Source organism: Salvia miltiorrhiza, chromosome 1 (genome assembly GCF_028751815.1).
Source record: "Salvia miltiorrhiza cultivar Shanhuang (shh) chromosome 1, IMPLAD_Smil_shh, whole genome shotgun sequence".
In the NCBI taxonomy this organism is placed as follows: Eukaryota; Viridiplantae; Streptophyta; class Magnoliopsida; order Lamiales; family Lamiaceae; genus Salvia; species Salvia miltiorrhiza.
In genome coordinates, this window is record NC_080387.1 from 71351446 (window position 1) to 71366511 (window position 15066).

At 32.3% G+C, this 15066-nt stretch overlaps 2 protein-coding genes across 2 annotated transcripts; one reads left to right on the top strand and one right to left on the bottom strand.

The window, feature by feature from the left end:
• Positions 1 to 1764: 1764 nt before the first annotated feature.
• LOC131005739 (LOB domain-containing protein 21-like) lies at positions 1765 to 2627 on the bottom strand. Its single transcript, XM_057932796.1, has one exon. The coding sequence runs from the start codon at positions 2426 to 2428 to the stop codon at positions 1937 to 1939; it is 492 nt and encodes a 163-aa protein (XP_057788779.1). The 5' UTR covers positions 2429 to 2627; the 3' UTR covers positions 1765 to 1936.
• Positions 2628 to 11292: 8665 nt separating this feature from the next.
• Positions 11293 to 13509, top strand: LOC131005740 (GDSL esterase/lipase At2g40250). The gene is made up of 2 exons (XM_057932797.1): positions 11293 to 11947; positions 12705 to 13509. Exons 1-2 carry the CDS (start codon positions 11336 to 11338, stop codon positions 13194 to 13196), a joined length of 1104 nt encoding a protein of 367 aa, XP_057788780.1. The 5' UTR covers positions 11293 to 11335; the 3' UTR covers positions 13197 to 13509.
• Positions 13510 to 15066: the final 1557 nt, after the last annotated feature.

Below are 15066 nucleotides of genomic sequence, written 5' to 3' on the forward strand. Positions count from 1 at the left end.
ATTCTTTTCTAAATATCGTCAAATTTGATTTATATAGAAATATTTAATGTGCATTTTAAGTTTAAGTTCGTAACAAGATCTTTTAATATGGTATAAAAATCATCAAAAATGAATTTAAAATGAATAGATAATTTATTTATTTAAAATGTTATTTAATTTGGATTTCCACGGATGAGCGTAGTAATAATAATAATAAACCAAGTAGATAGGGTCCATGAAAATTAAATTTTAAAAATAATGAAAAAGAATCCGCCTATGACAAGTCCCATCACTAACTACTCAAAATTATTTTTACAGTTAAATTAAAATAGATCCAAATTTTTATCAATGATGAGCCAACACCACGGTGAAGACCAATAGTCACCAAGAAACCAAAGTTAATTATCATGCCAAATTTTAAGCAATAATTATGGTTATTTCATAAGTATAAGGTGGCCGTTAATGTAGCACATGGGAAGGATGAAAATCCACAATGCAAATTGATGCTAAAACTTAATACGTCAACTTTTTAACCTTTTTCATCATGGTTGAAATATATTGATGCCATTTCAATTATTAACATTCAAAGTTGACCAAAAAGTGAAGCACAATAACAACCGCGTTTTTTTTATTATTGAGAAAATAAATCTAAATTATTTGTCCCATTTTATTCCCTGCCAAACACGAAAAAAGCGCATTTATTAGTATATCTTTCTTCTTATTCATGTTTTTGTTTTAAATTTTTATAATTACAAGTAAATTCTCTATGTACATGCACTAGTTGAAACAAAAGTTGCAACCTCGTTTTAAACAGTTGGTGACTTATATAAATTGATCATAAATCACATATGACAAAATTTAATTTGCATTTCTCTATGTATCAAGTCACATGAGTAGTGATGGTATCACATTGTGAACCATAATCACAAAATGACAAAAACAAGATCGAAATAAGGTGTGACGTTAACAAACACCCTACCTAGATTATACTCCCTCCGCATCTTTTTCCTTTTTGGGACATCCTCCAAATAAATTCTTCTTTCTTTCTTTTTATTTTTGGACAACTACCTCACCACTAATAATACTTATTTATTCTTATTTTTCACTTTTTCACCACTCCCAATACCTTTTCACAATTTCCAATAATAATTATGATATTTTTTCTCCACTATCAATACACTTTACAACATTTTCTTAAAACTCGTGTTGTCTCCAAAGAGGAACTTATTTCAGGGACGGAGGGAGTATATACTATTGCATACAACTAAATTTTTTATTAAAAAATGAAAACAGATCGTATACAAGGCTTAATACTCAACTCTATATAACAACCGAAAAATCGATCGCTAAAAAGGCATTAACGACCGATATCAGGCGTCTTCACTTTGATAGTCATTCTTAAAATTAATGATCAAAATACCAGTCGTTAAATTTAATGTCCGTTTTTTCCCCTTTCAGCGATCGTTATATAACAAGATTCGATTGACAAAATAAAAAAAAATTATGACCTTATATTACTATTAACGACTAATGATCGAAATTACTATCGTTAATAACTTTATAATTACAGTACTCCAAAACCCAAGTTCTCAAAACATAGAGATGTATATTTTATACACATAGGTGAAATGAAACTAATTAACCACGCAAAAAATGAACCACTTCACTTACATTTTACATTGGAAACAGATCGATTAATTTGCCCTAGACAATAAATTAACTGTGGGCAAATAATAATAATAATACCTCCTCCTAGCTATAGCTAGATTTTTTCACACGTCCGTATCTATGAAAACGATAGCTCACTCTATTTCTCACTTCAATTGGAAGCTCAAACTCTGAGACAAACCAGCCACATTGATCATATTCATACATACATACATACATATATATATATATATATATATATATATATATATATAGGGATGAGAGAGAGAGAGAGAGAGAGAGAGAGTAATTAAGGGAAGTGGAGAGGGGCAAAGTGATCCAAGGGGAGGGTGGGGTGGTCGAAGAGGTCGGGGATGGGGGTGGCGGGGAAGAGCGGGGGCATGTCGAGATGATCGTCGAAGAAGGTGGGCGGCGGCGGCTGGTGGTGGTGGTCGACGTAGCAAGCGAGGCGGGTGCGGGCGAGGATGAGGTCGTGCTGCAGCTCCACCATCTTGTGCTGCAGGGAGGCGATGGCGCCAATGCAGCCGTAGACGGGGTCCTGGAGGCGCACCTCCGCCTCGAACACGAGCGAGTTCACCGCCTCCTCCCGCTGCTCCTCCGCCACCTCGTTCAGGATCTTGCTCACGTTGCTCGCCCCGAACACCTTGTGCACCTTCACGAACCTCCGCGGCTCGTCCGACCGGAAGTACGGCGCGAACTGGCAGTTCGCCGTGCACCTCCGCTTCAGGAACTTGCACGCCGCGCACGACGAGCTCGACCGCGCTTCCTGGTTCTTCGTCATCGATCCAATTATATATAAAAAAAAAATAATTAATTTTTGAAAGTATATATATTTGTGTATAATGTAGTATGTACTGAGTCACTGGCCGGGCTGGGCTGCGAATTTATAGGCTCACCCTAATATTGGGACGCTTTGAAAATGTGTTGCAACTAATTAGTTGATTTTAATTTGATGCTAGCTACTTCTCAACTTTGGATTAATATTGGTATTTAGTGGCACATTATAATCGTTATATGCAAAGTAGTGATGAATGATGAAAAATGTCTAAATCAGGTATGATGGGATATGATAGTTCAACAACAAAGCAGACGAAACAATTGTGGCTTCATGAGAATATATGGGGCCTATATGGACTCATCAACAAAGTTAGATGAGATGTTTCACATATCTATATAATTCAAGAAAAGTTATTTCACGAGAAAAGAAACCCTAGTTCAAATCTGATTCATCATCAAGCTTGGAAACCTCGAAGCCTAGACACACAACATACTGCCTGCTATTATATTAAGGTTTTCGAGCTCCAATATTCAATTATAGAAAATGGAGAAGCACTCTATCTTATCACTTTTCAATCAACATATATATATATGTGTGTGTAGCTCAATCCAAAGATGTGTACATCTTTCCTAATATTGTCAAACATCACTACATCTACTTACTTTCGATTTTTCTGTATACATGTATATGATAGATGACATATAATATAATTAAATCGAAATAAATAAAAAACTCAATTTTCTGCAGAAGTATGAACATTTCCAGACGTTTTTATCTGTTACTAGCTGCGAGTACGATATCGTTTCTACTTTGTGGATGACACGAGTTTTAATAAAGTGATGGATAGTAGTTGTAGTAGTGGGTATTATCGTGGGTTGAGCTTGTGGGCCCTACTACTATAAATGGAAGTTGAAATGATATTGTGGACGGAGGGAGTATAATATAAAATTACGTAATTACTCTTAGAAATTAAAAATAATAAGAGGGATATCAATGTCATATATATAATACAAATTAATTGAATAATACTTATAAATAATTCAACTTCTCTTGTATAATTGTATGTATGTGAGGAAATTTTCTTGTTTGAATTATTATCTTTCCGGCCCAACTCCATTTTCGTGGTTACAAACTCTTTTAGGAATGAATAAAAGTTACCCATATATATCAACAATAACTTTGTTTCCTAACAACCACACAAATTGCTTGACCAAAATTCGAGTCACTAAAGCATTAATTAATTAGTCAATCCAATAGAAAATTCTAGGCTATTTGACACTATATATGCCTCAATAATCCATAAATAATGCATCGGCACGAATTAATTAAAGCTTAACAATGTTGGGGAAACAAAAGAATATTAATTTAAAATTTACCCTCTATTATTAATTTCATTAAAGCTCTCATTTCGAAGGATTAATGATAGTATATATTAGTGGATCATTGACTTCTTTGGGAATTAATAATGTCATCTCAAAAATTGCCACTCTAAATTCAAATCAATATTTTGTGGCATGTGATAAAAATCATTTTTGTGGCCGAGAAAGGGATTTATCCGTTGAAAAGAAAGTACAAACTGGAAAAGCGTTACATTTAAATCAAATAAAAGGCCTACTGCCCTAGGCTTGTATAATTTTGTGTATCAAATCCAAGTGCACTATATAATAAGGACAATCCACGACTCTATCTTTTTTTATGTATATAAATTTGAAATGATTATTCTGTATTCAGTATTAAGAAAAAAGAAAAGCAGAAAAAAGAAAAGAAAAAAAAAGATGAAAGGACATATTTTATTAAAAGGAAAATCAAGTAATTTATATCCAATAATCCAAAGAATAATGTAGTAGAACTATTTAACTATTATTATTAAAAAGCTGATGCCAGAAACATCATCAACATTTGGGAAATGCTAGATATATACTGTCAGGATCTTCGTGTTTTTTTTTTTTAGAAATGTGATCATCGTGTTTTAACTTGAGTCTCAAAATGGTAAGACTTGGTGGTTTGTAATCGGTAATTGATGAGATTATAAAAATCTGTAAGGGGAATAATATTTTAATTAAAGAATCATACTATGAATAGGAACCTCAATACTCTCTATAATTATCTTATGATGATGCAACTTATATGTGGATTACTTATTTAATTGAGGAGTTGGTAAAATGCACTTTTAATCAGTCCCACAATGTAGTGGTGATCAAATTACTATTCTTTTCATTCAAAGCAATAATATATTACTCACCTCGTCCACAAAAAATAATCCTAAAAAGGAACGGTAAAAGTTTTAATAAAAATGATTAGTGTATTGTGAATAAAGAAAATGTTCCATTTTAAAAAATAGTGTTTATAATGATAATTAATTGTATTGTAAGTGGTGAATAGGGCCCATCATATGATAAAAAAAAATTCAAAAAGAAAAAAATGGACTATTTTTTGTGAACGAAAAGTATTAAACTTGAAAAAAGATACTCCATCCGTCCACCAAAAGTATAGCACTTTTGGTAGGCACAAGTTTTAATAAAATTGGTGATGATTTTTATATAGTGGATAAATGGTCCCACCATTTTATGAGATGTGTGATTGAGATTGAATTTGATGTGGTTTTTGTGTGTAAATAAGAAGTGTTTGTAAATGGCCATGTTTAAAAAAAGAAAGTGTCATATTTTTGGTAAACGCCAAAAATGGCAAAAGTGTCATATTTTTCGTGGACGGATGGAGCACTACTATGTTCTTCTTTTAGGCAATTTGTCAGAATGTTTTCTTTTATTTTTTTGTTATTCATGTCTATATTTCCATTGATTTATTATGCAGAGAGATAAAATACTGCTTTCGTCCCACTTATCTTGGCACATTTTCCTTTTTAGTTTGTCCCATTTATAATGACATTTTTCAAAAAATAGTACTCCCTCCGTCCACGAAATGAGTACTCATTTGTGGACGGCACGGGTTTTAAGAAATGTATGGAGTGTAGTGTGAATAGTTTAAGGGTCCCATTTTTTTAGTGTATTAATTAAAAAGATGTGTGGGGTACACTTGCCAAAAAGGGAAATGAGTACTCATTTTGTGGACGGACGAAAAATGAAATATGGGTACTCGATCATTTCGTGGACGGAGGGAGTATGTGGTCTTTATTTTCTCTACACACATTAAATAAGTGGTGCTCACCCATTTTACACTCTTAATCCCTTATTCTTAATTTTTGTATCCAAAAAAAAGTATCAAAATAAATGAGACGGAGAGAGTATTAATTGAGGGCAATTAATTAATACCGAAATTGTAAAAAGCAGAAAACAAAAAGATGGGGGCAGAAGGAGAATTGTTAAGATACGAAGGTGGCAGAGAACAAATGAAAAAGAACAAAGGAAAAATAAGTAGGGAGTATTTATTTTTACCTAAAAAGGACAAAAGAGAAAAAGGTAGAAAACGGAACGGGAAAAATGGTCACTTCAACAAGACGGGAAGGGCAGTGACAAGCAAAAGAAAAAGATAATGCAAACGCCCACTTGAGGGGATCAAAGTGTGTTGCCATAATCATTGTCGTTTCCCTTTCCAACAAACAAACGGAGGCCACCACCCCCCACCCGTGTCACCCCCACCACCCCCCTCCCCCCAAATGTATTACTCCTATGGTAACATATTATCTGCATTGGTATAAATCTTGAGTGATAATTAAAGAGTTGGTCTTCTACCTTAAGATATTGTCTCATAAATATGCATTGGTATGAATCTTGACGGACAATAAATAGGGTCGGTCCTGACATTTCAGAGGTTCTAGGTTAAAAGAGAATAAGGGCCTTTATAAAAAAAATTGAATTTTGAGAGTTTCGTTGCACATTATGATCTTTCGATAGCGTTTTTTGTCTGCCGTTAGAGATTTGAGAAAGCAGACTATAGGTAAAATATCGATGGGCTTGTTTTTAAATTTGTGGGGCCCCTAAATTTGGGGACCCTGGGCTTTTGCCCCACACTCTACACAAGAGAGTCGGCCCTAACAAGGAGCCGATTAGATTAATTACATTTCACGATTCTACCTTTGTGTCTCGTTGTAAAGAAAAAAAAAATATATGCACGGGATGAAATCTTTGATCTCGAAATAAAAAAGTGAACTATTTTGTCAAAACATTGCAAATATGATATCCCCTTTGTCCATAATATCGTTGTCATTTTTATTGTTTTGGTCCTTCCACAATATCCTTGCTACTTCCACAAATTAGTGAGCCTCAAACTTCACTTATAACAATATTCACTACTATCAACTACTATCCATTACTTTATTAAAATCCGTATTGTCCATAAAGTGACAACTATATTGTGAACGAAGGGAGTACGTGACAGAGTTTCTGACGGTCCATATTCATTACATCTTGAAATTTTGTATCTTTCATTTATATCTTTGTAAAAAAAAAAATTTCTCTCTCTCACCAAGTACGATCATTTTTTGCAACCCATGTAAATATGGGGTCACATAATGGAAATTAATCCATTTTTGTTTGAGGGCCGTTGTAACGAAATGATGCTTTGATTTAGGCCATTTTCCGCCACATCAAAGCACACACGCATACATGTGTACATTATTAATCTTCGACTCTTTTTTTGTTTTTTGTGACGACATTTTTCTTGAATTCTTTAAATTCTGTATAATGCTCCTTTGTATTTTTTCCACATATTGTCAGAAGTTAACTGTGCGAAACGGATGTAGGCCATTTCCCGTCTAATCCATGGCTCTCAAAATATCGTGGCTTTAAAATAAAATATAGTTTCCCAACAATTAGTTACAAAAAGGGAGGGAGTGTGAGTCAAATTAATTAAATGCTTATTTTAGAGAGAATCTAATTCACACATGTTACATGTATATGTGCTATATTTCTTACATTTTACAATTGTTAAAAGAAATTATAATAGTAAAAAACATTCAGCATTATAACGTGATCATCAAATTCACATTGGTTAAATTGGGGTGATAATAAAATGTAAAGTACTAAAAAATTATTTTCTTCAATCCTTTTGTATGATCCATACTATTCCCTCTTAATTACTACGTTTTTAGTGGGAATTTCTTCATGGAAATGATTTGATAACATAAAAATAATCAACCTCAAAGTCAAGCAATCATGATATCAAAGTCTCCAACTTTAATTTGGAGATGGGTATCAAATTAAAAGAAAATTAGATATGATCTGCGGGTAACTTTGGACTTTCGGAAGCATAACAATAGTAATAATAAAATCAACAATGACCATTTTAATCCAAGCCAGCATTCATGTCATCCTTTTTAATTATGGAGAAAATTGGGGAGCTCTCAATTGCAAAAACTAATAAAATTTGATATTTTAATTATTTACAAAGGCTTAAAAGTGTATATACATATTGAAAATCAACATATATGGTTGTTCATGTATTATATCTAGTTGTTCATGCATTATGTTCATGTATTTTCATTTTTCACGAGAATACATGAGAAATGAGAATATATGAACAAACACCTAAAATTAACAAATTCAAGATGAACAACCACATTAGTTCAATGCAGTTATTCATGTGTGACATTGATTCGATTATCTTGAATTCGTGAATTTTAGGAGATGTTCAAATGGGAATGATAACGGAGAACCATTCTCAGCCATTTAACAACGTAGATCTACAGCAGATGTACTTATTTTGATGGATGAATGCAGCACTTAGGCTTGAATTGTGTAGGGACGCTTGTCCAAGCTCAATTTTGAGTTTAGTTACATCGACAATGACAACATAAAAAGCCCAAAGCTAACGTTCATGTAGATTTTCGATCTCCGAAAAAATTGGAAAAGTCCTAATTGAAAAAATAAAACGAATTTGTTTTTATTTGCAAAGATTTCAAAGTGAAATCAAAACTGCAAAATGTAAGTTTATGAGGCATGATAAATATGTAAATATATTTTGGTTTCAAAAAATATTTGAACATATAATTAATTCAAAAGAAATATTTGAACATATTAGTGTGTATTTTGCAAAGCTATATCCGGAGCGGCCCACATTTGATATGAAATCAATGGCAGCAGCCCCACTTTGAGTGACTTGATTTTTCGCAGGCTTTGGAATTTTGTGTAATTTGTTAGTGAATCGACTGTTTATTGCACCAAGATTCAACCATATGTTTTCTAATCTCATCCAGATCAAATCAATGTTGGTATAAATTAGTAATCGATTACATCAAGATTGATGATATGAGGATCTCCCACTAAAGCACAATCCTCATAAGAAATATCTATATATGGAATGTTTATATTTTCCTGCTGCTATATTATTATTGTGATGACTTTTCCTTCCAATCATTAGGTTAAGTTTTAAGCCACGAAGAAGGAGAAATGAGAAACCGTTCTTAATTAATCGATCATTAAAAAAAAAAATTAACATCTTTCTTAACGAATATATGATAATTTTTATGTAATTTTTTACTTAGTTTTTCTGGGATTTATATAGATTGAATGAAAATTTGAGAACTGAAAATTGGATAAGTATTGAACATATTTTACACATTAATGTTTGAAGAATGCATTTGAGGATGTAAATCGATAAATGAGTTTTCTGCATTTAAAAATTCACTAATATATGGTGGATATTTTGTTGTGAGGCTACCACGACTGATTTATACTTGTGGATGAAATATTTCGTGCAAATTCTCCTGTTTTTGCTAATACTAGTACACTCATCCGTGCAATGCACGGCGAAATTGAAACTATCATCGCAGCGATATTGAAATTAAGTGATACTCTATTTTAAATAAAAATAAATATAAATATTAAAAAAAATAAAATATAAATAAATGCAAAATATGGTTTTAAAATATAATACTTACTCAATAAAATCTCAAATTTAAAAACGTAATTTTCAACTATATATAAAATATAATCATAATTATAGGTATTAAATAATTTTAAATTGTTTGATAATGAAAATTAATATACACATTATTATTGTTATAGAGTATTCCACTTAATAATAAATAAATATTTTCATACACATACATAAATAAAAAAGTTATAAAATTTTAACAAAGAGAAAGAAAGTAAAATATTTTAAAATTTCAACAACCTATTAGTTTGAAATTCATTTTTGATTATTTCTATATCATATTAAAGATCTTGTTATGAACTTAAACTTAAGATGCATATTCAATATTTCTTTATAAATCAAATTTGACTATATTTAGAAAAGAATTAAAATTAAGAGAGAGAAAAAAATTGTAAAAAAAAATTGATGGGAGAAGAGGGAGAAAAAATGGAAGAAAAAAGTGAAGGCAGAAAACTCATTTTTTATATATTATATAGATATTATATAGTTGTAACGCCCTAAGTTATTTGAACATAAAATAGTAAGTTACCATGCTTTATTGATGAACCAAAATAGTCCATGCATGCAATGCCAATGGAAATAAACAACAATTAATTATTTAATAGGGAAACCAAAAACAAAATCTAGCATAAACACTTTTTCTCTAGACCATCATCACACATTCGATCGCTCATAGCTCGAGTCTATCATAAAAAAGTTTGGGCTGAATCCCTTTGATTGAATGGGATGCATTTATCCAACATTAATATATTCATCCATTTCCCAGAAATATGCGGCATTTTTGACGAAACAAGTTTTAAGAAATGTACGTGATAAGTGGAAAAAATTGTCTCACATTATTGCGAGTATAATAGTGGCCAAAAATGAAAAGTGAATGTTTCTGAAAACATCCCTAATGACGAATCATACATGTTTTTCAGAGATGGGGCAAGTGTGAGTCAAGAATAAGATTTTATGTTCCAAAAATGAAATAAACTTGTGATACATATATAGGATTGTTTATCCTATAGTATAAAATACAAATTATTAGAAGACGATGTGAAGAAAAAAAGAGGAACTCGTATTAATTGTATTAACTCCCCTAAAAGGTCTTGAACCAACGACCACAAGGTTAAGAGGTCGGATATTTTGATATTGTTAATTTATAATAATAATAATAAAAAAAAAGGTAGGATATTTTGATTAAATATACATGCCGAAAATTGATGAATTATTGTGAAAAATAATAAATTTATAACTCGTTGGATCGAACACAAATTCATCGTTTAAGATATTCACAATCTAAAGCCATAAGGATTTAAAATTATTCTTATTTTATAATTTAAAAATATTTTTAAACAAATACCAAATTCTATATATAAATATATATCATCTTAACTCAATCCGTTTGCTCCCTCCCCTGCCCAATATATTATCGGCCCATGTTTGGTCTTCTCTTATATTTTAGCCCATATTTCTTTAGATGGGCCTGTCTATTACAGGTAAACACTAATGTGCGATTAATATTTAAAAATTAAAAGTTTGCAGTCAAAATGGGAATGACAATAAATAAAGATTTGTAGTCCCAAAATTGGACTAAAATTAATTAGACATTAAATCAGAAAGTGGAACAGACTACGGAGAGTAGCTAACTAAGCCCACGTTTGATTGAATATTTTTAAAATTTAGAAAAGGAAGTAATTGAATCCATTACTTATTATTTGATTTGAATAATGAGATAATCATTACTCTTACTAATGATTCATTTTCATTGTTAAACCAAACACTCAATAAAAGTAATGATTATTATTATCATTCCATTCCTTTATTTAATTTCATTCCCTTTTCATTTCTCTGCTTGAACCAAACGAATTCAAACACCTTTAAACTCGCATGAAGCTAAATTCAAGCGTGGATTTAGGACAAAATCAAAGCACGAATTCAGCGTCTCACTGTTTGAAAGTTTCAAATTGTTGATCAACAAATCTGGGAAATCTCTCTCTCTCTCTCTCTCTCTCTCTTCAGTTGGTGTATAAATATGTTGCATCTCATATTGTGTTTGCATCTGCAGCGTGAGTTAATACATACATTAGTAAGAAAATGGAGAAGAATTTGTATCTCTCACTACTCTTCCTTCTCTCCATCATAACGCTACCCACCGCAATCACCGCCGCATGCCAAAAGCCAACCGCCGTATACGCATTCGGCGACTCCGTCTTCGACGCCGGCAACAACAACAAGCTCGCCACCATCTGCCGTGCCAACCACGCGCCTTACGGCGTGGACTTCCCGGGCAGAAGCGCCACGGGCAGGTTCAGCAACGGGAAGCTGCCCGGAGACATTCTGGCCGCCGATTTGGGCATTAAGGATCTGTTGCCGGCGTACGCCGACGCGGCGGCGGAAGCGGAGGAGCTGCTGACGGGCGCCACCTTCGCGTCGTCGTGCTCGGGCCTCGACGACCTGACTGCGGCGGAGGTGGGCGTCCACAGCTTGGATAAACAGTTTCGGAATTTCCAAATGGCGCTCCGATTAATGAAGGAGAAGCTCGGGCTTGAGAAGGCGGCGGCGGCGATGGAGAATGGTCTCTTCTTGATCTCAGCGGGCAGCGACGACATGATGAATAATTACTACGTGCTGCCCACCACAAGGGCTAAGTATAGCCTCCCTGCCTACCATGATAAGTTGCTCAAAAATCTTGAGACTTTCGTTAAGGTAATTGAAATACTTCTTCAATTATAAATACATATATTCCATTGCAAATTTAATTGAGGATTAATTGGCTATGAATATACAAACTATACTCAATTTGTTTTTAAATTTTGTTTTTTGGTTAAACAATACTTAAATTTTTTAATTATTTGGAATTTGGTCTGATCGGATTCTAAAAGTTCATTGCTTAATAATTTGATTGTCTGAAGTCCGATAGATAATTCGAAGGTAGCGTTGGGAGCCTTTTGGTGATATCTTTCTAATGATCATGTTGTTAAGTTTTGGCAACCGAAAGTGGTTAAAAAAAGGAAAAAATATGCCTCTAAATTTTTGTCCATGAATTAAGTACATATTCTACTTTATGGACATTTATATCCTCACTTACTTTTTAATTTTACTATCCTTTACAACTATTGACCAACTTGACACCAACTTTATCAATTTTATATTATATATTTACAACACTTTATCTCTAATGGACCCAACTCAAAACATCTTTATCACTTTTATATTATATATTTACTATACTTTAACTCTAATGGACCCGCCACACATTAACTTTATTACTTTGGTCAACTAGCCTTTTATTTCACTCATAACATATTTTTCAATTTTCGTAGTTTCCGTGGCGAAATAGGTACTTAATTTGTGGATCAATGGAGTAAAAGTTTACATATTTTTTACTTAAAAACACAAAGTTGAATGTAGTTTGTTTATTTACAGACCCTTAATTAATTGAATCGGATTCATATGTATGCAGAAATTGCACATGGCGGGTGCGAAAAGGTTAGCGGTGATGGGGCTTCCGCCGTTGGGGTGTCTACCGGTGGACGTGACGGCCAACTTCCTTCCGTCGCCGCCGTCGCAGAATGCAAATGCGAGCCGCGACCCCTTGAGGCGCGAGTGCAAAAGTAATCACAACTCAGACGCGCAAGAATACAACGCGAAGCTTGAAGCATGGGTGAAGAAGATGATGGTGGCGATGCCCATTATCAAAATCGCTTATATGGATATCTATAATCCTATTATGGATATGATTAACAAACCCTATGAATTTGGATTCAAGACTACATTGGAGGGATGCTGTGGAAGTGGCGCACTTGAATTGGGACCTCTTTGCAATTTGGCGTCCATCACTTGTCATCAACGAGCAGAGTATGTTTTCTGGGATTCAGCTCATCCTACTGAAACTACTTATAAGGATCTTACAAAGATATTCATTGACAAAGTGCTTCCTTCTCTGCTAAAATAATTTTTTTTTTAATTATTATTCGATTGATTAATTTCAGAGTCCTAGCTAGATCGATTCTCTTAGTTAGCTACTCTATGTTCCATTTTCTGATTTAGTCCATGTTTGGTTGGGTGTTTTTAGAGGTTGGAAAGAGATTCAATTAATTGAATACATTACTTGTTGTTTGGTTTGAGTAATAAGTTAACTATTACCCTTACTTGAGGTAACCCAATAATCCAATTTGTTACCCCTCAAAAGAAAGGGAATCTCTTACTAATGATTCATTTTCATTGTTTAACTAAACACTCAATAAAAGTAGTGATTATTGTTACCATTCCACTCCTTTATTTGATTTCATTCATCTACTTGAACCAAACGAGCACTTAATGTCTAATTAATTTTAGCCCAATTTTGGGACTACAAATCTTTGCTTATTGGCATTCGCATTTAGATGACAAATCTTTAATTTTAGTTGTTTGCGTTTGTTGGTCTAGCAGTAGGAGTTTAATGTTCAAGACATGAGGCTGAGGTCATGGGTTTGAGTCCACCATCGCGCGATCTTTAAAATTTCTTTATTTATTAATGTAATTTTTCAAAAAAAAAATCTTTAATTTGAGTTCCATGTTTAAAACAAACTGAATCAAAATCGATAATTAATGTCCGTGCGAGAAAATTATTTATGGAATTAAAATTGCAACTTTGAGTCCTCAAGGGGACATCAAACGGTGTGAACTCCTATATACGAATAGTGAGGTTTAGGGATCAAACCCCACACCGCTCCCCCTCCCCCAAAGTCAAAAAAAAATTGCAACTTTGAACCTAAGCAGGCATAATCGAGCTCAAGTGACAAAATAGATTTCAATTTATTGTTAGGAATGAAATATGATAGAAATGTATCTAGTGTAGGAATTGAGAATCAGTTTGATGCGTAGATTTTGACTAAATAGATAATTAATTAAGATTGATTTTCACATTGAATACAATAACGCATCTTTCATGATGATAAATTTTACATAAGTTAGCATTGTTTGTATATTTATTTACCATTACATGAATCTTTTTAAAGACACTGCAGTGCTCATTGTATTGCCGAAGCATTTACTTTTACAGACTTAACAAAAACGGATATTTTAAATTTCCAGTTTATTTATTTTTTGAAAATTTTATTTTCAGTTTATTTATTTATTTATTTTCGAATTTTCAGTTTATTTATTTTCTAAAAGATTTATTTTCCAGTTTTCAATTTATTTATTTATTTATTTATTTATTTTCTGAAAATTTTATTTTCAGTTTATTTATTCATTTATTTATTTCCAATTTATTTATTTTCTGAATTTTCAGTTTATTTATTTATTTATTTTTGAATTTTCAGTTTATTTATTTATTTTCAGTTTATTTATTTTCTTAGTTTCCGTGCCGACCACCAAATGAGTAGTTGATTGGTGGACGGAGGGAGTATAATTCTCTCTCCTCTTTCATCTTTTTTTGAAAAAATCTATGTTTTTTTTTCTTAATTTATTATTTTTGCCTTTCAATTATATTTGTTTTTAATATTGTGATAGTTTTTTTTAATTATTTTTAATTTTTCAATATTCAACTTAAATATATTCAGTTAAAATTATTATTTTTTATTATATTTATACATATGATAATTGAGTTGATATCGATTTTATATTAATATAGAAATATAAAATTATTTTCCGTGCATTGCACGTGATACAAATGCTAGTTAAATTAAAAGCTACATATACTAACCGAAAACTCTTCGGGGGTAATAAGAGACGATGTGTGATAACAAATCTACTCAGAATAAATCGACATAAGAATCATTATATTAGTAATAGACCAACATTTTTTTCTAATTATTATTTATGAAGATATATCAACAATA

What these genes read in the sequence shown, in the direction of transcription:
- LOC131005739 (XM_057932796.1), bottom strand. Translation starts at nt 2,428, where the DNA reads ATGACGAAGAACCAGGAAGCGCGGTCGAGCTCGTCGTGCGCGGCGTGC.
- LOC131005740 (XM_057932797.1), top strand. Translation starts at nt 11,336, where the DNA reads ATGGAGAAGAATTTGTATCTCTCACTACTCTTCCTTCTCTCCATCATA. An exon ending in ATCTTGAGACTTTCGTTAAG is followed by an intron (nt 11,948 to 12,704) that starts GTAATTGAAATA and finishes ATATGTATGCAG; the next exon opens with AAATTGCACATGGCGGGTGC.